At 47.6% G+C, this 25,889-nt stretch overlaps 2 protein-coding genes across 3 annotated transcripts; both read left to right on the top strand.

Moving 5' to 3' along the window:
* The first annotated feature begins 1,108 nt into the window (after positions 1-1,108).
* Positions 1,109-15,307, top strand: LOC146233203 (far upstream element-binding protein 3-like). 2 transcript variants are annotated; one of them, XM_084690443.1, is made up of 18 exons: positions 1,109-1,269; positions 3,152-3,236; positions 4,082-4,112; positions 4,663-4,709; positions 6,365-6,436; positions 6,532-6,589; positions 6,949-7,111; positions 7,441-7,539; positions 7,639-7,743; positions 7,910-8,012; positions 8,912-9,012; positions 9,102-9,243; positions 11,426-11,586; positions 11,951-12,021; positions 12,105-12,184; positions 12,417-12,485; positions 12,801-12,904; positions 13,469-15,307. In XM_084690443.1, exons 1-18 carry the CDS (start codon positions 1,168-1,170, stop codon positions 13,475-13,477), a joined length of 1,602 nt encoding a protein of 533 aa, XP_084546569.1. In that variant the 5' UTR covers positions 1,109-1,167; the 3' UTR covers positions 13,478-15,307. The 2 variants fall into 2 exon arrangements, with proteins under 2 accessions (XP_084546569.1, XP_084546568.1); XM_084690442.1 differs by having other exon boundaries at positions 7,639-7,794.
* Positions 15,308-22,180: 6,873 nt separating this feature from the next.
* prdm12b (PR domain containing 12b) lies at positions 22,181-24,971 on the top strand. Its single transcript, XM_084690660.1, has 5 exons — positions 22,181-22,520; positions 23,658-23,848; positions 24,064-24,219; positions 24,303-24,417; positions 24,499-24,971. The coding sequence occupies exons 1-5, from the start codon at positions 22,304-22,306 to the stop codon at positions 24,969-24,971; spliced, it is 1,152 nt and encodes a 383-aa protein (XP_084546786.1). The 5' UTR covers positions 22,181-22,303.
* Positions 24,972-25,889: the final 918 nt, after the last annotated feature.

The raw sequence follows: 25,889 nt of genomic DNA, 5'->3' as shown, positions 1-25,889 counted from the left end.
CCACACAGACTCACACCACACAGACTCACACCACACAGACTCACACCACACAGACTCACACCACACAGACACACACCACACAGACTCACACCACACAGACACACACCACACAGACACACACCACACAGACACACACCACACAGACACACACCACACAGACTCACACCACACAGACTCACACCACACAGACACACACCACACAGACACACACCACACAGACACACACCACACAGACTCACACCACACAGACACACACCACACAGACTCACACCACACAGACACACACCACACAGACTCACACTACACAGACTCACACCACACAGACTCACACCACACAGACTCACACCACACAGACTCACACCACACAGACACACACCACACAGACTCACACCACACAGACTCACACTACACACATCATTTTCACTACGGGGTGCCTTGTGATGGAGTCGTTTAAAACACGGATACAGAGATAAAACAAAAGACTAGTGAGATACCAGATCCACTCTCCCTCTGGTCAATCACACCCTCCCTCCCTCCCTCCCTCTCTACTTCTCTCTCTCTCTCTCTCTCTCTCTCTATCAGCTGCATCTGACACCATGGGCCAGGTGTGTCACATCCTGAAGGACCGGAGGAGTGTATGTGTATGTGAGTGTGTTTGTGTGTGTGTTTGTGTGTATATATATATACATGTGTGTGTGTGTGTCTCCAGACCTCAGGGATTCAGGGCAGCAGAGGTCAGGTCAGGGTTATCAGACATGTCAGTCTACAGATCTGGTCGCGTCACCAGCGCAGCGATACAGCGTCAGTGTTGCGACGGCAGTATCATTTACATAGCGCACAAAACGTCATTTTTGTCTTGAATAAAGTTTCACCACAACCCAAAACCACGCTTAATACCAGATGTTAATTCTTCAAACATGCTGATTGTCCACCTATAAACAATGAATTGTTATTTTATTTTAACATGCCCATATACAGCGCGTTTTTAAAGGATATAATAACCATAATCAAAAAAAGATCTAAAATAGTTACAATCTCTCACTGCCCTACTGAAGAGTTCAGCGTACTACACGAGGCAAGGGCTGCACCACGTGACCGGCCGAACGCGGAAGCGGATTGAGAGCGGTGTGTGCTGCTACCAGCTGAGCCGCAGGCTGGCCGTGGATCATGATGATGATGATGGCGGAGCTGGTACAGGGACAGGCCGCAATACCTCAGCCCGGATTGAAAGCTGACGGCTTCGCCGACGCTTTACATCGGGCTCGACAGGTAACAAGAGTGGAGCAATTCAATTACAATTTGACGGAAGTGGAAACGGGCCTTTTAAACGACGCTAAAGCACTTTTATTCGAACTCGCCCATGTCTCCAGCTTGTGCTATGCGCTCAAGAAAAACACATTAGCAAACCACATAGCATGCTAGCTGTCATCCAGCTCTACTTTGATATGCGCACCAGCTGTGCTGGCGTCTTTTCGGTCCACAGCACGACACGAAAACATGTTAATCCAATTTGTAGTGTTGTCACGTCTAAGATCTGAAGTACTGTTGTTCGTGCTAGCAGGCTAGCTAACTCTGTGGCTAGCTGAGTTGGTCACACGTGTCCACATGCAACCTGTTGTTGAGTTACTAAAGTTCAGGGATTCGTTGTGGCCTTGGTCTGAAACATCGAAACTTAACCAGAACAGATCTCTGAAAAGGTTCCCTGTATAAAAACAAGTTTGATTTGGACATAAACCCATCCGGTGCTTGCTTGTAGTTAACAGATTAAAATCCCCTCCCCCGTTGCCCCGTGGAGGCTAGGTGGCTAGCTAACCTGTTAGCTGTTGTCAAAGTTTTGTAGCTAAGTAGGCTACCTTATGTAACGCATATGAGCACTATACACGCTCCGTGGGAAGTATAGAGCATTGTGAATATGGGGCAGTGATAAAGATGGTATTAGTTGTTTGCGGAACTTAATTATTGCTCTAAATTATAACATGCTTAACATTTTACAACGGTGTTCTACAGTATAAAGTATACTGGAGAGAAATGTAAAAGGTCCAAATAAACAGTTTAAAGTAGTTGACAGCCCTTTTGATGAAACACGTTGACTTTCCCACTTCAATAACAATTTCTTGCCTGATGTACCGGCGCAAACAGGCTTGTTTCACTACTTAGACATTCATAATCAGCACAGTAACACGATACAGGGTTAGTCTTAGAAGAAGAGCATAAGCAGTTTAAATCCATATTTTTTAGACTGTTAATACATAATAACGACCTGTTCTGGCCACCAAGCTATTGAAATATATTCCTTCAACTCAGTCTCCCTGAGTGTTGCGAAGGGCAGCAAATAAAAACGTTCAGCGCACTCCAGATCCAATTTAACGTTCGTCTTTTCTTCTAAGCATCTTTGTTGTCATTCAGATCGTCAAGGTTAGACCCAAGCTTTCAGACCTCAACTGGTGAATCTGTGTCAACAGACTTGATGCTTTAGGCTCAAAAGACAATTAGTGAAAAAGGCTTGGTACCTTCTCGGTCGTAAGTGCTTTTTACCCGTGCAGCAAAACAGCATTATGCTCCAACTGCACCCGGGGACAAATACATGGTTACTCTAACTAGAAGGTGCTGGAAAGTAATCAAATAAAATTAGAATTGAATACTTTGCTGCCTCCTTCCTCATGTCCCTGCTTAAGAGACCGATCTGATGTGAGGCCACCTGCAATGTCTTTACAGAGACGCACATCATAACAGCCATGTTGTACTGGTGCTGGAATACTATTATTATTGGTACACTGTGTCTGGTAGCTAAGTCTGGTGTTGACTGGTGGATGTGTCTGGTGTTGACTGGTGGATGTGTCTGGTGTTGACTGGCGGATGTGTCTGGTGTTGACTGGTGGATGTGTCTGGTGTTGACTGGCGGATGTGTCTGTTGTTGACTGGCGGATGTGTCTGGTGTTGACTGGCGGATGTGTCTGGTGTTGACTGGTGGATGTGTCTGGTGTTGACTGGTGGATGTGTCTGGTGTTGACTGGTGGATGTGTCTGGTGTTGACTGGTGGATGTGTCTGGTGTTGACTGGTGGATGTGTCTGGTGTTGACTGGTGGATGTGTCTGGTGTTGACTGGTGGATGTGTCTGGTGTTGACTGGTGTCATGTGCTCTTTGTCCCAGATGGCTGCTAAAATGGGGGCGGAGCCTATGTCCCATATGAACAGTTCTCCGCCGGGCGTCGACCCCTCCCTCTACGCCTATACAGGTCAGACACACACACACACACCTCTCCACACACACACACACCTCTACACGCACACACACACACACACACACCCCCACACACACACACACACACACACACACACACACACACAGACCTCTCCACAAACACACCTCTCTCCACACGCCCACCCCCAGTAGTGTTGCTCTTAACTCATCAGGACTGTTACAGGAGCCTTAGTAGAGGCTGGTTGCCCCCCACTCCAGTTTATCTCCATACTGCCTGTTGGTAACCACGGAGACCCCTCTGTCCCCGCCCATCACCCCTACAGAGATAATACACTCATTACCTGGGAAGGTCACTCAATTGCTGGCTATTACCCCAGCCTGACGTCCAATCACACGCCATTACCTCAGCCCGTCACCCAATCGGACAGTGTGGCTGGCTGTAGTCCCGGTCACAGCCAGAATGGGGATTTCTGACCACCCTGTGGATGCGTGTGCTCACCCACTGCTCCTCCAATATAGCACAATATGGATCTATCTGTGGGGCAGTCAGTCTTTCTCTGAGGGGGGAAACAGGGAGAGAGGGGGGGAAGGATGGGAGATAAGGGAGGGAGAGAGAGAACAGGGTGGGGGAGGAGAGAGAAAGGAGGGAGGGAAGAGAGAGAGGGGAGGATAGGGGAGGCTTTGTGGAGTTCTCATTGTTGGTTATATGTCTTTGTTTTTTTTCATGAAGTTTGACTTTCTAACCTCCCCTCTCCTCTCCCTTATTCTCCCTCTCTCCCCTCCTCCCCTCCCCTCTCCCGTCCTATCATTTCTACTGTATCCTCCCTACTGTATCTCTTTCTCCCTCATCCCTCCCTCCTTCCTCTCATGTCTCTGCAGGTAACCAGCTAGCAGCCATGGGACACCAGAGGTAAGCCCTGACTGACTGACTGACTGACTGACTGACTGACTGGCTGACTGACTGACTGACTGGCTGACTGACTGGCTGACTGACTGACTGACTGACTGACTGACTGACTGACTGGCTGACTGACTGGCTGACTGACTGACTGGCTGACTGGCTGACTGACTGACTGACTGACTGACTGACTGACTGGCTGACTGGTTGAAGCATGCTATCCGTGTTCCAGGAGAAAGATATTGATTTAGCTATTTGGTGTAATACCACCCTGCCCCTGTCGACCATTCCCACACACACACACACACACACACAGTTTTCTCAGTAGGGGACCAGTGAGCTAGTCAGGCCTAGATAATGATCTGCCCTCTGCATCCTTGTCTTGTTTGTAAATAGAGGTGTGTGTGTGCGCACAATCGTAACATTTATCAGCTGTCGTCCTTGGGGCTGAGACTGTGGATGTTTCTAATGGAATCCTCTTGAATGGATACAGCATGTACTCAACTGCAGACACACACACACACACAGTGACTAAATCATGTGTCTTGTCTTTCCTCACCAGGGTGATAACAGAAGACTACAAAGTGCCTGATAGAATGGTTGGATTCAGTAAGTCTGCTGAGGACAGCTCAGTCTGTTAGGTGTTACTAACCCTATAGGCTGTAAGGTCAACCTGTTATCATTTCATCCCGCTCCACAGTCTGGCATCTACACAATCTTTAGCTCATAAAAAAGAACGAGTCGTGCTGAGCTACCCCCCCAAAAAAGTTTGCTAACATTCCAGTTGATTGTCGATACGTCTATGTTTTATGCAGAACTAGTTTCTTCAGAGCGTAATAGGGTTTTGGTGGCACGATTCGACACGTGATTGTTCTACACCAATAAGGTAGCTGCTTTTTGTCAACATGGATGGATATGGTTGGCAAATAGAGGATGGGACCTTGCCCGTCACCTGGATGACCAGAAATTCGGCCCCTGACAGTGTTTTACATGTGATACACTGCAGCTGCAAAAGCGCCTGTGAGACAGACAGATGTTCCTGTTTTACTGCAGGACTGTGTTGCACAGACCTACGTCGTTGTTGTAACATTCAATACACTTGGGAGTACAACGGCACTTAGGAATGATTGGCTGGACCTGATGTTAGTTTCCTCCAGGATCACAATGACTCTTATTGAGAGACTTGTTGCTCTTGTTGGTTTGTTGTAACTGCCTTAAAATTATTGTATTTGCTCTGAAATATATTATTGTTGCTTTCCACCGGTACACTCTTGCACTTTTGAGGTTCTTGCTGCTTAATTGTAACTTGTCTAACTTCATGCTTTTATTGTTCTTCCCTTTGGGACTTTTGGTTTTGGATGTATGCTTCATGTTTGGGTACCCGCAATGTTTGGGGCAATGTTGTTGTTATGATCAGTGACCTATGCACTTTTGTAAAACTCTCTTGGAAGTCGCTTTGGATAAAAGCATCTTCTAAATGCGTAAATGTAATTCATTCATTCATTCGTCCATGAATGAAAACAACACTGATCAAACATAAAAACAATCTTTATGAAAAGTATGAAATATGATATATAAACTGTACAAAACAGAATAAGTATAACAGATTAAGGACACTCAGTCCTCACTGTCAGTGTCAGGACAGTTATCTTCAAGTTCCTCAGTTTCTTTTCTGTTGGCACAATTACAACAACAACATAAGTCTGTGCAACACAGTCCTGCAGTAAAACAGGAACATCTGTCTGTCTCACAGGCACTTTTGCAGCTGCAGTGTATCACATGTAAAACACTGTCAGGGGCCGAATTTCTGGTCATCCAGGTGACGGGCAAGGTCCCATCCTCTATTTGCCATATCCATCCATCCATCCATGTTGACAAAAAGCAGCTACCTTATTGGTGTAAAACGATCACGTGTTGAACCGTGCCACCAAAATCTTATTACGCTCTGAAGAAACTAGTTCTGCATAAAACATAGACGCATCGACAATCAACTGGAATTTTAGCAAACTTTTTTGGGGGGTAGCTCAGCACGACTCGTTCTTTTTTATGAGCTAAAGATTGTGTAGACGCCAGACTGTGGAGCGGGAATCATTTTCGAAAAAAAACTTTTCTGGTTCACCTTGCGGCCTACTAACCCTGTTAGGTCTCACTAACCCTAACCCAGTTAGATGGAGATGTCTCTCCTGTCCTCTCTCTCTCCTGTCCTTCCCTCCCCCTCGCCTCTTTACTCTCCTCTAAACTCTCACTCTCCCCCTCCTCTCTAGTTATTGGTAGAGGAGGAGAGCAGATCACCAGAATCCAGCTGGAGTCAGGGTGTAAGATACAGATAGCCTCCGGTAAGAAAACTGTGTGTGTGTGGTATCTAGCTACCTGCATTGCTTGAGACAGGGAAGGTCTAATGCTGTGTGTGTGTCTGTGTTCGGTCTCCTAGAGAGTGGAGGTATGATGGAGAGACCTTGCTCACTGACAGGAACTCCAGAGAGCATCGAGTAAGTCCTCTTCACAGACACACAGACATTTCACAACACTGGACTTCTGTTCAAAAAAGTGTGTTCACTCTTCCTTCCTCCTCCTCCCCCTCCTCCTCCCCCTCCTCCCCTCTTCCTCCTCCTCCCCTTTTCCTCCTCCTCCCCCTCCTCCCCCTCCCCCTTCCTCTACCTCCCCCCCTCCTCCACCTCCCCCCTTCCTCTACCTCCCCCCCTAACTCTCCCCCTCCTCCCCTCTTCCTCCCCCTCCTCCTCCCCCCTCCTCCACCTCCCCCCTTCCTCTACCTCCCCCCCTAACTCTCCCCCTCCTCCCCTCTGCCTCTTCCTCCCCCCCCCCTCCTCCTCCTCCCTTACTCCCCCAGGCAGGCTAAGAGGATGCTCAGCCAGATCGTGGAGCGCTGTCGGAGCGGCCCTGGTTTCCATGGTGACGGCGAGGGGGGCAGTTCAGTACAGGAGATGCTGATTCCTGCCAGTAAAGTGGGTCTGGTCATTGGCCGTGGGGGAGACACCATCAAACAGCTGCAGGTGAGGGGGGGGCTGGAGGTGGTGTTGTTGATGAAGATGGTGTTGATGATGATGGTGGTGGTGGTGGTGGTGTTGATGATGATGGTGGTGGTGATGATGGTGGTGGTGGTGATGATGGTGGTGGTGTTGATGATGATGATGATGGTGGTGGTGTTGATGATGATGGTGGTGTTGATGATGATGATGGTGTTGATGATGGTGGTGGTGGTGGTGGTGGTGGTGATGATGATGATGATGATGGTGGTGGTGGTGGTGATGGTGGTGGTGATGGTGATGGTGGTGGTGTTGATGATGATGATGGTGGTGATGGTGATGGTGGTGTGCTTCAGGAGCGAGCGGGGGTGAAGATGATGATGATCCAGGATGGACCGATGCCCACAGGAGCAGACAAGCCCCTCAGGATCTCAGGGGATCCTTACAAGGTCCAGGTGAGCCCCGCCCACACAGCCAATCACATCTCTTTATCACCTCACACAGGGTTGTATGTTCAGAAGTCTTCATGAATCCCCCCCCCCCCCCCCTTTCAGCAAGCTCGGGAGCTGGTCCTGGAGATTATCAGGGAGAAGGACCAGGGAGACTTCAGGTCTGGGAGGAACGACTTCAACCCCAGGCTGGGGGGCAGCACCCTGGACGTAAGCACCTGGGGGGGAGGAGGAGGAGGAGGAGGGGGCAGCACCCTGGACGTAAGCACCTGGGTTTGGAGGAGGGGGGGGGGGGACAGGGAGGGGAATTTTTTTTTCGGAGAGGGTTGAACGCATTACATGACCTACCGACTGACCTGTGTGTGTGTGTGTCCAGGTGGCAGTGCCCAGGTTTGCAGTGGGAATCGTGATCGGCAGGAGTGGAGACATGATCAAGAAGATCCAGAACGACGCAGGGGTCAGGATCCAGTTCAAACCAGGTGTGTGTGTCTGCTGGAGGGGTGTGTGTGCTGGGTGTTTGAGAAGTGTGTGTGCGTGCGAATACGTGAGGAAGGGAGTTTGGGGAATAGTTAAAGTTTTGTGTGTAGCATGTTAGGGTGTAGCATGTTAGGGTGTAGCATGTTGGGGTGTAGCATGTTAGGGTGTAACAAGTTAGGGTGTAGCATGTTGGGGTGTAGCATGTTGGGGTGTAGCATGTTGGGGTGTAGCATGTTGGGGTGTAGCATGTTGGGATGTAGCATGTTGGGGTGTAGCATGTTGGGGTGTAGCATGTTACGGTGTAACATGTTGGGGTGTAGCATGTTACGGTGTAACAAGTTAGGGTGTAGCATGTTGGAGTGTAGCATTTTAGGGTGTAGCATGTTGGGGTGTAACACGTTAGGGTGTAGCATGCTGTGGTGTAGCATGTTGGAGTGTAGCATGTTGGGGTGTAGCATGTTGGGGTGTAGCATGTTGGGGTGTAGCATGTTAGGGTGTAGCCTGTTAGGGTGAAGCATGTTGGGGTGTAGCATGTTAGGGTGTAACAAGTTAGGGTTTGTGTGTAGCATGTTAGAGTGTAGCATGTTGGGGTGTAGCATGTTGGGGTGTAGCATGTTGGAGTGTAGCATTTTAGGGTGTAGCATGTTGGGGTGTTGCATGTTGGGGTGTTGCATGTTGGGGTGTAGCATGTTGGGGTGTAGCATGTTAGGGTGTAGCATGTTAGGGTGTAGCATGTTAGGGTGAAGCATGTTGGGGTGTAGCATGTTAGGGTGTAACAAGTTAGGGTTTGTGTGTAGCATGTTAGAGTGTAGCATGTTGGGGTGTAGCATGTTGGGGTGTAGCATGTTAAACCTGTTGATACCTGTAACCTTGTTGTTGTTGTTGTTGTTGTTGTTGCCAGACGACGGGATCAGCCCTGAACGTGTTGCCATGGTGATGGGTCAGTCTGACCGCTGCCAGCACGCTGTACACCTTATCAACGAGCTGATCCAGACCGCTCAGGTACACACACCACACACACACACACACACACACCATACACACCGAACAAGCAGGTCCAGTCTCTTCCTGATCCTGTGTTGTGTCTCCAGGACAGAGATGGGTTTGGGGGTGTGGCTGGGGCGAGGGGGCGTGGCCGGGTCAGAGGGGACTGGAACTTGGGCTCACCTGGAGGACTACAGGAAGTGACATACACCATACCTGCTGACAAGTGTGGCCTGGTGATTGGCAAAGGTAGGTGCTGACACACTCACAGTCACATAGACACACATGTACACACTAGGGATGTAACGATATCAAAATCTCACGGTACGATACAATTTCGATATTGACCTCACGGTACGATATTTATTGCGATATTTGGGAAAAATTGTTAAATAGCTCATGATAGTGTTTGTGATTATAATAGCAAAAAAAATACTGACATTTATTCAGCCTGCGACGGCATTTGATACTTCGGCTCAAGCTTGGCCACTAACCTTTTAAATCCTTTGCCATCTACTGCAGAAAACGGACGTAAATCACACGCTATGTATTCCGCGATGTAATAGGGAAAACACTGATGGTTGTTGTGACGACGCAGCGCAAAGGATCATGGTCTATGTAGTTAACAATGATTTGTTCCACGGGACTGTGTTTATTCCTCTTGCTTTTTGACGGACACCTGTCCTTTTAATATTGTAACCCAACCACGACGATATCGAGACACGTTTACCACCGCGATAGCGCGATATCGTCAATATTGTTACATCCCTAGTACACACACACACGTAAGCACACGCACACACTCGTGAGATGACAGGAATAATGGGTGGGAGGTCAGGGTCGTACAACCTTCATTACTGTTAAATATACTATTACACACACACACACACTCACACACTGCTGCATGGATGAACACAACCATACATGGCTCTTTCAGAGGTCAGCCTTGAGAAGCCAAGCGAGCCTTTATCATGTTGATCTCTCCTCCTCTCCCCCTCTTTCTGCCTCCCTCCCTCTCTCTCTCTCCCCCTCCCTCCCTCTCTCTTTTCCTTTCTCTGCCTCCCTCCCTCTCTCTTTTTCTCCCTCCCTCTCTCTTTTCCTTTCTCTCTCTCCCTTTTCGCTCATCTCTCCCTCTCCTCGGTCCATTAGCTGTCTGTCAAGGTAAAAGACTGAAAGTCTCTAATGTGTCACAAGTACCTGGGCGGCCGAGCTATGCTCTCTTCTCCCCCTATCTCTCTCCCTTACCCTACCCTACCCTGCACTTTCTCCTTAATCGTTTCTCCCTCTCTCCTTCCCCACCTCTCTCTCAAGCACAGGCCTGTTCTCCTCCCTTATCTCCTACACCTCCTGTCTGGGCCTACTCCCCCCCTACTCTGCCCCCTGCTCCCCCCCTGTTCTCCCCCCTACTCTGCCCCCTGCTCCCCCCCTGCTCCCCCTTCTGCTCCCCCCCCTGTCCAGAGAGCTGTGAGGGGAGGGTTGACAGGATGAATGAGCTTATTAGCCATTCATCCTCAGTCTATTGGCCCCTATTTAAAAGTCATTGACCATTCACTGGGTGACTGGTGTTGGGAGGAGGGGGGAGGTAATGAAAAGGCTAAGCTGCACAAATGTCAAGTGTGTGTGAGAGCGTGTGTGTGAGAGCGTGTGTGTGAGAGCGTGTGCGTGTGTGTGTGTGTGTGTGTGTGTGTGTGTGTGTGTGTGTGTGTGTGTGTGTGTGTGTGTGTGTGTGTGTGTGTGTGTGTGTGTGTGTGTGTGTGTGTGTGTGTGTGTGTGTAGCAGGTCCATATGTCTGGCAGGCTGGGAGCAGGAGGATGAACTGGTGTTGCTGTCAAGCCTCTCTATTGGCCGATGGTGATTAATGTCTTAGCCATACAGGAGCCACGCCCCCCCCCCCCCCCTCTGTTACCCCCCAGTCTCTAAATACCCCCAGACACACACCATCCTCTGCTCCACCCCAACCAAATGCCCCCACCCCCCGTCGCCACAAACACACATTATGTATGACCCCGGAAGATGTGCACGGAAGATGACCGTACACAGTGTGTGTGCGTGTGTGTGTGTGGAGACAGAGAGGGGGAGAGAGTCTTGTATGTTACTCTGGTGTTTCCAGCCTGCCTGTCGCTGCTGCCCTCTTCATGGGTTCATCAAGCAGGGTTCATCTGGAGCACAATGGCTTCACGCTCCAGGGAGTCTATTGGGCTGGCACAGGGCCGAGCGGAGGGGCCGAGGGGAGGGCTAGGAGGCCTTTTCAGCGCGGTGTCAAGTAGGGTCAATGGAGTGTCTGCTTGTAGGGAAGAAGATGCTAACTGATGTCTGAATGTGGGTGCTCCTCCCCCTGGAAGGGGGGGGGGAGAGACCCTCAGTCTCAAAATCAGTCTGGCTGTACTCAATATCTCTTCACTTGCCGTGTGTGTGTGTGTGTGTGTCTCAGGGGGGGACACCATCAAGAGCATCAACCAGCAGTCTGGGGCCCACGTGGAGCTCCAGAGGAACCCTCCTCCCAGCACAGACCCCAGCGTCAGGGTGTTCACCCTGCGAGGCACTGCCCCTCAGATGGACCTGGCACGCCAGCTCATAGACGACAAGATAGGGGTACCCTCCACGCACACACACACACACCACACACACACACACTCTCCACACACACACACACTCCACACACAGTCCACACACACACAAACTCCACGCACACACACACACCACACACACACATAAACTCCACGCACACACACACTCCACACACACACACACACACTCCACACACACACACACTCCACACACACACTCCACACACACTCCACACACACTCCACACACACTCCACACACACTCCACACACACACTCCACGCACACACACACACCACAGACACACCCATGCATTGTGATGATAGCGATGATGATGATGATGGTGGTGGTGGGGATGAAGACGGCCCTGTTCTTACTCCTGTGTCTCCAGGGTTCAGGCATCATGAGCAACGGAGGGTTTGGATTCAGCCCCTTCACCCAGCCTGCAGCCACACACCAGAGGTATCTCCCCCTGCTGTGTGTGTGTGTCTCTCTGTGTGTGTGTGCGCGTGCAGTGCTGATGTGTGTGTGTGTGTGTGTTGCAGCGGAGGGGCCCAGGCATTCATGACGGGCGGATGGGGAACCACCTACCAAACCTGGCAGGCAGCTGGACACACTGACCCCAGTACGTACACACACACTGACCCCAGTACTTATGCTAAAAGATACATGATTCTTCTTCTTCTTGTGTGCTGTAACGTTCTGTGTATGTGTGTGTCTTCTTGTGTGCTGTAATGTTCTGTGTATGTGTCTTGTGTGCTGTAACGTTGTGTTCGTGTGTCTTCTTGTGTGCTGTAACGTTGTGTGTGTGTCTTCTTGTGTGCTGTAACGTTGTGTGTGTGTGTGTGTGTCTCCAGGTCACAATGGTTCCCAGGCTGGTCAGATGGACTACTCCAAAGCATGGGAGCAGTACTATAAGAAACTAGGTGTGATGTCTCCAGCTCTCTCTCTCTCCAGCCCTCTACCTCTCTATCCCTCCAGCCCTCTACCTATCTCTCTACCTCTCTCTCTCTCTCTCCAGCCCGCTCTCTCTATCTCTCTCTCTGTCTCTCTCCAGCCCTCTCTCTCTCTCCAGCCCTCTGTCTCTCTGTCTCTCTCTCTCCAGCCTTCTACCTCTGTCTCTATCTCTCTGCCTGTCTCTCTCAATCTCTCTACCGCTCTCTCTTTCTGTTTTCCTCTCTGTCTTTATTCTCTTAATGGGTGTACTTTTCTTACACTTGTGTGTGTGTGTGTGTGTGTAGGTCAGTCGTCCCAGCAGAGTCCTGTCCCAGAGTATGGAGCAGCTGTAGCAGAGTACTACAGACAGCAGGGGGCATACCTCTGGCCCTCTGCCCCCACCAGCCAGGTAACACACACACACACACCAGCTAGGTAACACACACACACACCAGCCAGGTAACACACACACACCAGGTAACACACACACACACCAGCCAGGTAACACACACACACACCAGCCAGGTAACACACACACACCAGCCAGGTAACACACACACACACCAGCCAGGTAACACACACACACACCAGCCAGGTAACACACACACACCAGCCAGGTAACACACACACACACCAGCCAGGTAACACACACACACACCAGCCAGGTAACACACACACACCAGCCAGGTAACACACACACACACACCAGCCAGGTAACACACACACACACCAGCCAGGTAACACACACACACACCAGCCAGGTAACACACACACACACACCAGCCAGGTAACACACACACACACCAGCCAGGTAACACACACCAGCCAGGTAACACACACACACACCAGCCAGGTAACACACACCAGCCAGGTAACACACACACACACACCAGCCAGGTAACACACACACACACACACACACCAGCCAGGTAACACACACACACCGTGTGCTGAAGTGTTTGTGTGTCCTCAGGACCACTAGACCTCCACAGAGAAGAGCTTGGAGCGATTGAGGACAAGGAAGACAACTGTTAACAGTACTATTGAGGTTTAGAAGATATTTTCAGCGGCTTTGCGGCTTCATTTTCTTTTTTGTAACACACTCGCTTTAGAATGACTAAAAATAATAATAATATTAATTGAAGAAAAAAATCAAAGACGTTTTCACTTTCCCTTTATTTTTTATTTCCAATGTATTTTTATTTTATTTTTATGTTTTATTACGTAAAATTGATATTTCACCTGGTAATTGTTTTGGGGAGGTTAGTCTCTGGTCTTGCAAATACAACCTTTTTGGTTTTGTTTTCCATCAAACTTGAACATGTATCAGTGTGGCTTTGAACAAAATGCAGTATAATCTTTATATTTCATTCTTTTTGTGTCCGTCTCATTTTGTGTGTTTCTTTTGGCTAAATAAAGGTGTGGCTTCACAGGTCTTAGCAGTCTGGAGGGCTTCTGAATAAGGGCAGGGCGGCACAGAGCTTCTGTTTGATTTAGTGTTTTTTACGTCGAACATTTTAATGTTGTGAGATTGACATGTAATGTAATCTGTCTGGAGAATTTTTTTTTGTACTAAATTACTGGTATGGTTTCTAATTCCTTATTTATCCCATTTTGATTGCTCAGTCTTTGTTGTGTGTTCAGGGAGGTTGCAATATCTTTATTTCAGTGTGGAGACGAATATAGATTTCCTTCCTACATTTATAAATCTTGCGTTTTTATTATTTCGTGTGATAGATAAAGTGCTTCTCAAAATGATCTGTTATTGAACGTTTATGATGAGTTTGATTGAATATTGTTATGGTATTTCTCCTCATGCTATATTTAAGTCTATTTGTCGAAATAAGAAATGTTCATGTGAATCTGGCATCAGTCTTTCTATCCCTCTCTCCCTCTCTCCCTCTCTCCCTCTCTCCCTCTCTCCCTCCCTCCCTCCCTCCCTCCCTCCTGTGTGTGACTCGCTGCTCAGACAGATGGGTTAAAGTGTTGTGAATTTGATGCTGCGTTTTCACCAAGTGCAAATCTAAACAGTACGTGTGCTGTATCTCCAGACTGCTAAGCCCCTCCCCCTCCTCACCTGTCACCCTACCTGTTCTGAGGGTTTTGTATTACAGATGTTGACTAGTGACTCCCCCCTTCTCCTCCCCCCCATCTGACGATCTCAGTGCGGGCAGGGCCTAAGATTTATCTTGTTACTCACAATGGACTTTTATTTGTAGGAGTGAGGCTTGGGGACAGTATAACTGTGCTCTCAATTCTTCTTTTTCTAGAACCTGTTTCTTATATGCACAAATTATGAAATAAACCATGTATTTAAAAGACACAGGAAAGGGGAGGTGAAGGATGATGTTTTGTTGACAAACGGGGTGCTGGGGAGGTGGGGGGGGGCAGTCGGTGAGACAGTGGGCTTTTGTGAAAACACATTCCTGTTTTTGAGTCGTCTGCTGCCTTCTGATTGGCCGGCACAAGCCCAGAGACTGGGGGGGGGGGGGGAGTCTGCACCCTAACAACCGTATCTCTTCTGGGCTGCATCTTAACAACCATATCTTCTGTGTAAAGTTTTCTATGCTATGTACACAAATAGAGGCAATATATATTCTCACTAGTTAATTTCTACGCTTACTTTGAACTGTTTTGACTCAAAAATAATAATAATTAGCCACAACTCGTGGCGAACAATATAGAATCTTTATTTTTGTACTGTTAAACAAACAGAGGAGACTAACCGCGCCAAGCTGAAGTAGAAAGGACTTCTCGTCTCCCAGTTGTGTTGCTGTGTACCTTGCTTCAAATAAATCTAGACTCTAAAGGATGTGATGAGCTTTTGTTTACCTGGGTCACGTATCTGTCTGTCTGGATAGTTTCCTTGTAGAAATTATTAAAAAACGTTCCCCCCCCCCCCCCAAAGGTTAGAGTTATGGAGAGAGGGGAGTGGAGGAGGAGGGGAGAATGATTGAAGTGTGAGAGTGATAGAAACCTTTAATAATTCAAGTTTGTCCGAGATTCACCGTGTGTTTGAGAGTAATCCCAGTCTACAGTAATATAATTCAACAAATAATTTTACCAATTTGCTGTTTTGGTGGAAGACCAACTGAAATGTCAGGGTGTAGTGAACTTGGAACAACTTAAAACTAAATAAAAGAAAAACAAAGTTCCGCAGCCCTTGAACTTCACATAAAATACCAAAGATGAAATTACAAATATTTCTAAAGACATTTTCCAATTTGAGGTTTTGGCAATGTGTGACTTCCAAGAGAAAGGGAACTGCAAATGTTGACACTTGCTTTTGAAACGCTGCCATGACATTGTTTTAGTGTGTTGAAACATTTCAAAGCTAACGTTTTACCCAAATCTATTTCTCCCAAGGATATGTGTCGAGTTTAAATTTCAATGTCAAGTCACTGGTAGCTCACATTAACACATTTTCACGCCAGATTTTTCAGAGTTTAATGTGTGTTTCACCGCCCAATCAAACACACTCAAAACGTCACACCTATCACTATATACCACACAGATAGTCCCATGTCTATTTGCGGGTCATTCTCCTGAGTGAAAGACGAGCCTGTAGACAGCCACTCCAGATGAACAATACTTCACCTTGACACGGTTGTCACCCGCGCTACAGGTCCCCGGCAACCGCTGCCACGGCAGCACCGTGTCCCCAGGCGGTGATGAGGGCGTGATTGACGTCAGACTTCTAGAACCTTCCGGTAATCACATGTAAGGGGGTAAACGGCTGTTAGGGAGACAGGAACCCAGGAGGGGGAGGGGCGGTGAATCTGGTCAGCAGGTTTTTATTGGCCGGGTCTCTACTCACTAATGTGTATGACATGGAGAGTGTGTGTGTGTGTGTGTGTGTGTGTCTAATAGACCCAGAGAGAGTGAGTGTGTGTGTATGTGTCTAATAGACCCAGGGAGAGAGAGAGAGAGTGTGTGTGTATGTGTCTAATAGACCCAGAGAGAGTGAGTGTGTGTGTGTGTGTCTAATAGACCCAGGGAGAGAGAGAGAGAGTGTGTGTGTATGTGTCTAATAGACCCAGAGAGAGTGAGTGTGTGTCTAATAGACCCAGAGAGAGTGAGTGTGTGTCTAATAGACCCAGGGAGAGAGAGTGTGTGTGTGTGTGTCTAATAGACTTGTCTTCTGTGCCAGTCTGCCAGAAGAGCATTTGGCTTCCATAACAGATGAGTGAGCACACTGTGATGACCCTACTGACTGGGGCATGAGGGAGTGATTAACTGAGGGTGTGTGTGGGGTGACAAGGACTGTCTCTGTGTGTGGGTGTGTGTGTGTGTTGCTTCATTTTAACAGGGAGGCTGACTGAGACTTTTTGAAGTGAGTCTGGAATTGGTAGAACCTCCAAAACACAGATCAATGTTACACAAGATACTGAGGCAAGGGGAAAAAACAATGGATGATTACATAGTATTATTACTCAAACCAATCCATTTCAATATAAAATAAATTATTGACTGTTTCTCTGGTAGATATTGAAATATCTAAGGGACTGTGTGTGAACAAGCATATGTGTATAAAATGTGTATTTTTTGTTTGTGATTTATTTTTGTGTGTGTGATTGAGCAGGAGAGTTTGTGTGTGTGTAACGTGATCTGTGAGCAGAGCAGTAAGTAAGGCAGTCTGGAGGATCGCTGCTAACCACTGATTAAACATTTAGCTCCTGCTGGAGCACAACCACACTACCAGGAGACACAATCTGTAATGCATGTATCAACTACTGCTCTCTTTCTACCTCTCTCTCTGTCTGTCTCTGTCTCTCTCTCTCTGTCTCTCTCTCTCTCTCTCTCTCTGTCTCTCTCTCTCTCTCTCTCTGTCTCTCTCTCTCTGTCTCTCTCTGTCTCTACCTCTCTCTGTCTCTTTCTTTCTCTGTCTCTCTCTCTCTCTGTCTCTCTACCTCTCTCTGTCTCTTTCTTTCTCTGTCTGTCCTCATTCTGTTCCCCTCCTTCTCACCCTCTCTCCTCCCCCCACCCTCTCTCCTGTTCTGCTGGGCAGGATGTCAAATGGATCTAAATCCCAGGTTATTGGGAACCGCTGCACCCCTCCTCCCACACCCTCCACCCCCCCTCCTAGACCCCTGCCCCCCTCCCAGAGAGAACAGCAGAGACTGGGCTCCGGCCATAGAGCCCCCCTCCCCCCAGACCCCCACTAAATCTCTGCAGCTGTTTTCAAATCTTGACACTTGTTTTCAGATCACCCCTCTGACCCTCTGCGTGAAAGGGTTAAGTCTGTCTCCGTTTCGCAGCAGTGCCGCTGTCCATATTTGTTACCGTTCATGTAAATATGTATTGTGTAAATATATATTTACATACATATTCAAATATACCTGTGTATTTAGCACCCTAATCATACAGCCACGTGTTTTTTTTTCTCTCTTCTTCCTTTTCTTTCTCCTCCCAGGGCCTCTGTCTCTCTGGTTCCCTGAGACAGAAGTAACCGCGACTGAGTTCTTCAATGTGAGTGATAATTGGAGCCCAATTTACAAACCATATCAGTTAGTGCAAGGCCATTAACTCTTCTGGAGAGGTCTCAATTAAGCTGTTTTAGCTCCCCGCGCGCGGGCCACACGGAGCACCTTCAACCATGCAACTACAGGTATATTTTAAAACCTGCTTTTTTCGGGCCAGTAACGGTGACATCGGTTGCTTCCTTGTAACTGCTGGAAGCACGCATAATGTCACACGTCATAGAGTAGGTGTTCGTTCCATTCACGTGCCCCATTTAAACGGTGGCTATTTTAGTTTTAGCCCACGGACGTAGTCCTATGACCTGGTGATTTGATTAATGTTACTTAGCCTACTTTTAATTGTATTAGCCTACAGAAGGAAGTTGTGATTATGTCATTGCTTCAACCTCAATTATTTCAGAAATAAGAAAAACATTTTTTCTTTTCTTTTCTTTTTTTACATTATTGTTTTTCTTGAAATGTTTACGGAGACCGTTCACCGTAGACAGTTAGACCCATTCTGTACTGGCACCCTTACGCGCGCTCGGTGATTTAGAAATAGATGAAAAATAACCACATCATCAATTAATTTCAAAAGTTTGTTCATCAAAAGTTGCATCGATAAAGGTATACAACAAGCCGTCGAAGCATATGACCTGCTGGGAACGTTTTTGCCCGGCGCACTTGAAATATGTTTAAATTACTCAGTCTAGCCTACCTGGCAAAATCATAGTGATAAAACTGTTGTTTATGAGACACCTCTACATCCAATGCTTAATCAGAAGTACCCTAATAATTTACATTAACCACACTATAGGCCTATTTTTATACAAGCATGTGTCTGTTGATTTATGTCTATGTAAATTAATTAACGACCCTACACGGAGGGAGGAAAACCCCGTATAGCCTAATTTGGCCATGTGAACTTATTCGATGTAGACGTCGATTTAATTGCCATGTTTAGAGGCGGCAGGTCTGAATTCAGACAGCAGTTTAATGAGCATTTGATATGATAAAGCCCCCAGCGCTCAGCGCCGAGCAGCCGTCTCCTTTCACCGGGACGCAGGACAGGACAAGGCGCACTCTTCTCGGATTATCAGGGGATAGAAGAAGGAGCGAGGAGGGGTGTAAGGGGTGCACATGTTCTTGCCTGTCTGCGCGCCCCATGAATTGGTGCTTAGCGTTATATTGTATGCATTCGGAACATGAATATGCATAAATGGTTGACGATATTAAGCAGATCGTTGGAACAATATTAGTCTGCCATTTGGGCACATTCCCATAACTACTTCTGACACGGTCTGTCCCCTAACGGCTCTGTTTGCATAGTGCCCACCCCTCTCCTCGTGCTCCGCTCCTCAGTCCTTTTCACGTGTTGTCTTCAGCTGGTCTAAGTGGGGCAGACCTGAAGGAACCTCAATTTCGGTCTTTTAGTCTTTCACCGAGAAATAATCAGCCGCGTGCCAAAAGTGTCTCTCTTGTTTTTACGCGTGCCAGTCACCTGCCGCCTCCTGGCCCTTCCCTTTCTCTCCGCCCCGGCAAAAAGAGCTCGCTATTCTCTTCAACATTTCTTTTGACTTTCAACAGTCTGTTTCCCCAAAGAGATTCGGATTGGGTACATATTGAGTTCCCTTTGTCTCTCAAGGGCCGTTCTAAGCTAATTAAATTTTATCCTACCAAATAAAGCACATCTTTCCCGTCTATTAAATTTGACCGTGGCTTTCCAGCCAAACTCCTCCATTTTACCCTTGGAAAAGAAAATAATCCACTGTTCATTGAGTCAAATCAATTGAAAAACATTTGCAAATCTCTATTCTTTCTTCATTTTTATTCCTTTCTACGCTCACAAAAGCCACGGGGACAGATTGCTGCTTTGTGCTATGGAACCCCTCAGGAGACTAAAGGAAAGAGATGAATGCTAAATAAATTACGCATGGACGGTGGCTCAATTTATCTTAGCAGTGTCGTCGTTTACCTTTTTCTTCTAAATACAACATAGACGTTTACCAGGCCTGTAGGAGATTTTTTTAAATAACAAAAAAACCTTATTACAAATCTTAAAATAGGGCTTTATCTAACTGTTTGTGTTTTAATATACAAACTAGGCGAATTTTGTTTACAGGTAAACATTTTTCGAGTATTCTCAATTACGAGCCATCTTGAATTTTTGTTTACTCGTGCTCACGGTGTGTTTACGTCGGATAAATGCCGCTGGTCCTGCGGGCAACATTTCCCTTCTGAGGTTTACCTGCACTTGCCCCGGAGCAGGTGGATGGTAGTGGAATGTCTCAACAGATATATGATATTATAATTTAAACACAAAAAGTTACGGCAACTGATCTCAGGATATGCACTATCAGATATTTCTTAATTTTGAGAAGCTGATTTAGGCTACACGTCCGTGTGATAATCATTTTTTAAACTACAAGTCGCTGTGGGAATTACGTTGAAATAAATAAAAAACAATGGCCTATCATCAAAACATTTTCTTTTATTGAATTAATCTTTTGGCGGAAATCAGCCTAATATCCTACCTTTAGAATTTCACAGGAATAACAACCAGGTTATAGAGGCCTTATTTTCGTTTTAATTCGTTTTGATTAGGCGAATTAATTTAATGCAGCAGCATAATAAAAAATAAAAACATATTATTTTCTGATATTAATTTAGACGAATCACCCTTCTATTGTTACATTGTTTGTTCGTGTGAACTGCAAGTGTATTTAAGAGCAATAAACGTTTAATACATTTAAATTAATCTTAATGTGTGGAAATCCTATTGATGGGAGGGGGAAAAATCTGGAGAAAAAAGGTTTTGGAGGGGGGGGGGGGGCTCCCCCTAAAAAGCAGCTGTTGAGGAGTAATCTGTTTTCCTCCTCTGTCACTCACCTCAAAGCCTCAGTCACCGCGTGGCAGGCAGTCGGCTCACCTCGCGCGCCTCTCGCGCATTTCCATCTCATTTCATGTCCCCCTCTCTTGCCAGACCGCAACCTTGTCCAGACCCCGCTACCAGCCCCTTGTAGTTATCCAAATAAAAGATGAGTACCATGGATGTCAAATTGCTCTCAAAACACCGTGGAAGATTGATTTGAGGCACTTTCCTTTCAGCAGACGTTGTTTAGTGGCGAGCTGAATGGGAGAGCCGCGAGCCGGGTTGGAATAAAGATGTTCTCTCTGCATGAGGAACGGGAAACCGGCCCGCGAGTCCTGAAAGAGAGAAAATATGTTGACTGCCGACAGAGAGAGTAAATTAAACCAAATTAAACAAAAACAATTCATAAAACCCATTAAAACAAATGGATACATAAACAGAAATACAGTGTTGGGAATTGTAAAATGTGTAAGCCTATATCTGAAATACAAACATCGAATATTTTTTCTTGTTTCTTTTTCCAGCCTACATTAAAGCCTAAATCAAAACCCTTTTTTTATTTTGCGGAACGACCGTAGCCTGTTCGGTGATATGGTTGCATGTTCTCGTGTGAACCTTTAATATTCTTAAAGTAAGGAATTCTCCGAATTGTATCTTGTTCTTGAATGGATAAAGATCTAAAGCTGGTCTAATTCTCTGAAAATGTGAGCCCAATTAATGTATAGATTTGTATAATTGTATAACTTGAGGTGAGGATGTCAAATCGAAGTGGATAAGAATGTGTTTAAAGTATAGCCTAAACTATATTCTACTTGCTCGATGTGCTTCGCTGATGTCAGTTGATTAACTTGTCATTTTTTCCTGTCATGTTTGTGTGCAAGTTTGGTTCTCTGCGTGGCATGCAACGTTTCACTGCGTGGCATGCAACAATGCCAGCGCGAGACACTGTTCCCATATCCCTACCCGTGGCTGTGGATCGCTTGTTATTGTACAGGTTGCAAGGTGGGTCTCTCGCAAATTCTGACACCGTCGTTAACAGACCCTTTTACCCCCCCCCCCCCCCCCAACACACTCACAGCCCACGCACCCCTCTCTCCCTCCCATGTCTTTCTGTCTCTCTCACACACACCAAGGTTAGGCCTAAGAAAATACACACGCGCACACCGGGTCTCTCGAGGAGGGGCCAGTCAGTTGAGAGCGTGGCTTCTGCTATGGAACAAGCTGTAGAACAGAAGGGGAGGGTCATTATCAGATCATTAGGAAGGCCGCACCAGCACCCTATAAAAACACCGAGAATCGGAACAGGCTCAATATTTTCTTATTACATCTAGCAAAGAGGACGTCAAATATCTAGATTAGTTTTTTTCTTATCCCAGTGTAAAATTGACTTAATTATCTTTTGGGGGTAACAGGTGGACGTTTTAAACTAGGGAAGAACAATCTGAATTTTTACGCACAACTTAAAGACTCGGTAACCATGGGTTCCGTGCTTCCCGCCGAGACGCTCGTGTTGAAATCTGGATTTAAACAACAGAGTTTATCTCTGGCTGAAATCATCACTTCAGATATCCTCCACAGCTTCCTGTACGGCCGCTGGCGGAACGTGCTCGGGGAGCACCTGTTTGAAGACAAGACCAGCATCAGTCCCAAAACCGCCTTCACCGCAGAGGTCCTCGCGCAGTCTTTCTCGGGCGGTAAGATAAAAAAAATATATCATGACATAGTGGTCCCGGCCTAATTTATTTATTTACATCCATGTAGCCTAATATATTAAAACCATAATTTAAATTTAAATATGTTTATCATGCGAAGTTTAAAAAAAGTTGCTTTTGTTGATTGGGAACAAAAGCAAACGACCAGGTTTAGCCTAAATTTTCCCAAACATTCGGAAAGAAAGCTAGACCTATGACAACATTCTCAGTCCCAATTTTGCGTAAAATATTGATTTTCTACGGTTAGATTCCATGTATTTCTCACCATGTACCGCGTTAACCTCCTCGAACCCGGGCCCCCGGTAGCTTTTTAGAGATTCCTTCAGCGTGTAACTGGTTGTGACTTAAAGAGGGGTATTAAATTCATGAGCTTATCGCTGTGCTTGACCTGAGAAAGTTTCCCAAACACTGCAGGGCGCACAAAAGAAAAGAAAACCTCCTTTCTTGAAAAGCTTTGCGGGGTTTAGCCTCCATTCATCCATCTCAGATTCTGAACAGCTTCTCTCCTCGGTTCTGGCAGCTATTGCGCGACAGTAGCATTTTTCAGTTTCGGGCGCCTTTATAGACCGGGTGTTCCTTCGTTAATAAACCGTGAAGGCTAATTCTATTGCTATTCACACCATGTCAGACGCCTAATCGTCTTTCAATTTTTTTGTCAGAAATTCCCGGACCCTTTCAACAGATTCTCGTTTCATTCACTCTTGTTGTATTGCTACAAAGTTCTTAAAAGGGATAATGAATTTGCAATGAACCTTCTCTCCCCATATGCCTTTAACGAGTTCTGAGAGCCAGTACGTCAGCAGCGGAACAAACCGCTCTATTCAGCACGATAACCGGGAGTTTAAACCTCTGCTCTCTCGTGAAGCCCACATCACATTCCATTGACTTTTCACTTGAGGACTCAGATATCAACGGGCAAAAAGCGAACACGTATAGCCTTTGTATGTCCTTTAGCCTAAAACACAAAACACTGCGCAACATTGAACGGTGCACAATATGTTTACGAGTTTTCGACACATTTTAATCTACAGAACAGTGTTACATTTGTTCATGAAGTTGCAGTTTAGTCGTGTTGTACCATGCTAACTGGACTCCCCTCCCCTCCTCTCTCCTCTCCAGAGGTGCAGAAGCTGTCCAGCCTGGTTCTCCCCAGCGAGGTGATCATCGCTCAGAGCTCCGTCCCCGGTGAGGGTCTGGGTATCTTCTCTAAGACGTGGATCAAGGCGGGAACGGAGATGGGGCCCTTCACAGGTCGTGTCATCTCCCCCGAGCACGTTGACCTCTTCAAGAACAACAACCTCATGTGGGAGGTAAACAAACAAACAAACAAACAGATGTGGACATTTGAATATGTGTGTACATGTGTGTGTGTGTGTCTGCCTGCCTGGTTAACAGCAGGTTTTTGTCAGGATACACCTGTTTCTTTGCATGGTCCCAGAACCACAGCCTCTGACATCTGACCTCTCCCCTGACCTCTCCCCTGACCTCTCCCCCGACCTCTCCCCCGACCCCTGGTGTCCTGCAGGTGTTCAACGAGGACGGCTCGGTGCGCTACTTCATCGACGCCAGCCAGGAGGACCAGCGCAGCTGGATGACATACATCAAGTGCGCTCGCAACGAGCAGGAGCAGAACCTGGAGGTGATGCAGCTGGGAGGCAGCATCTTCTACAAGGCTGTGGAGGTGAGGACCACGTCCCACACCACTCACTCTGGGCCTCCCGGTCTAGGACTGAGCTCACCGTCTGAACATGTGTTCTCCTGCAGACTATCCCTCCAGACCAGGAACTGCTGGTGTGGTATGGGAACTCTCACAACACCTTCCTGGGGATCCCTGGAGTCCCAGGCACTGAGGAGGACCAGAGCAAGAAGATTAAGACAGGTGAGGGTCTGACACACACACACACACTCACACACACACAGAAAGCCCTCCTCCACTTACCCTCCCTTCCTCCTTCCCCAGATGAATTCCACCTCTGCGATGGCTCCTCCTCCACCTCCTCCTCCTCTTCCTCCTCTTCCTCGTCCCTGGCGACAGCCAGCCGCATGCGCTGCGTGATCTGCCACCGTGGCTTTAACTCTCGCAGCAACCTGCGCTCGCACATGCGCATCCACACGCTGGACAAGCCCTTTGTCTGCCGCTTCTGCAACCGCCGCTTCAGCCAGTCGTCCACGCTGCGCAACCACGTCCGGCTGCACACCGGGGAGCGCCCGTACAAGTGCCACGTGTGCCAGAGCGCCTACTCCCAGCTGGCCGGACTGAGGGCGCACCAGAAGAGCGCCCGGCATCGTCCCACGGGGGGGGCGGGGGTCGGGGTGGGAGCCGGGGGGGTGGGGGTGCTGCAGGCTCGCTCCCCGCCCCCCCCTCCCCTCAGCCAGGTGCCCCACCCGCACCCTGCCTCACTGGTGCATCACATCCCCACCATGGTGCTGTAGAGGGGCAGGAAGGCAGGAGGGCAGGAGGGGCAGGAGGGCAGAAGGGGCAGGAGGGGGAGGAGGGGAAGGAGGAGGAGGAGGGGCAGGAGGGGCAGGAGGAGGAGAAGGGGGAGGAGGGCTGGGGGGTGGGAGATGAGAAGTGTTTACATCTGAAGCAGACAGAAAGATAGAAAGATGAGACAAGATGAGACAGATACACATGCGCTCACACACACACGCTCACACACACACGTTCACATACATTGCCCTCTGCCTGACAGGGGGAGATGAGGAGATTCCGCCTGACTGACACAACATCACGTCTATTTGACGCCTTTTTTTCCAAAGCAATGAACAGAGGGGATTTGAACCTGCAACCTCAACCAGTAGGCCCCAACAAACACCAAACACTACTGCTGACTGCTGGGTTCCCACTGGTAGGAAAGATGACAGGTATATCATACCACACCACCACACCACCACTCCACACAGCCGCTGTTTGTGTTTGTTTGAGAAGTGGGAACTGACCTGTAGAAACAGTTTCTGATTCTGGTGTCCTGCTTTTGCAAACTGAAGCTGTTGTTTGTTTGATGTTTCACAAGGGGGCAGTATAGGGGAGTAAATGTGTTTGAACCTGATTTGTGTTCCAGGACAGGAGATTTCACACTGATCCCTCGTGCATTTAGCAAGGACACCCTCTGTGTTGATTCCGACAAATCACTTTTTTTCTATAAACATGTAGGGGTGGGCTTCGGCTGAAATAGGGGTGTGTAGTTGCTCTTTAAAGATATCATGTCTAATATGACACTGGGCCAGGACACAACAAACATGATCCCAGATATGATGCTATGTACATGTGATGTACACGTGATGCTCTGTAGAGCTGTCACAACCACATCAGACCAGAAAGAAGTTGAAGAAACAATTCCTCAAAGTTTG

This window comes from Hypomesus nipponensis, chromosome 24 (genome assembly GCF_054491055.1).
Source record: "Hypomesus nipponensis isolate SF chromosome 24, ASM5449105v1, whole genome shotgun sequence".
NCBI lineage: Eukaryota > Metazoa > Chordata > Actinopteri > Osmeriformes > Osmeridae > Hypomesus > Hypomesus nipponensis.
This window is presented reverse-complemented; position numbering and strand designations above follow the sequence as displayed.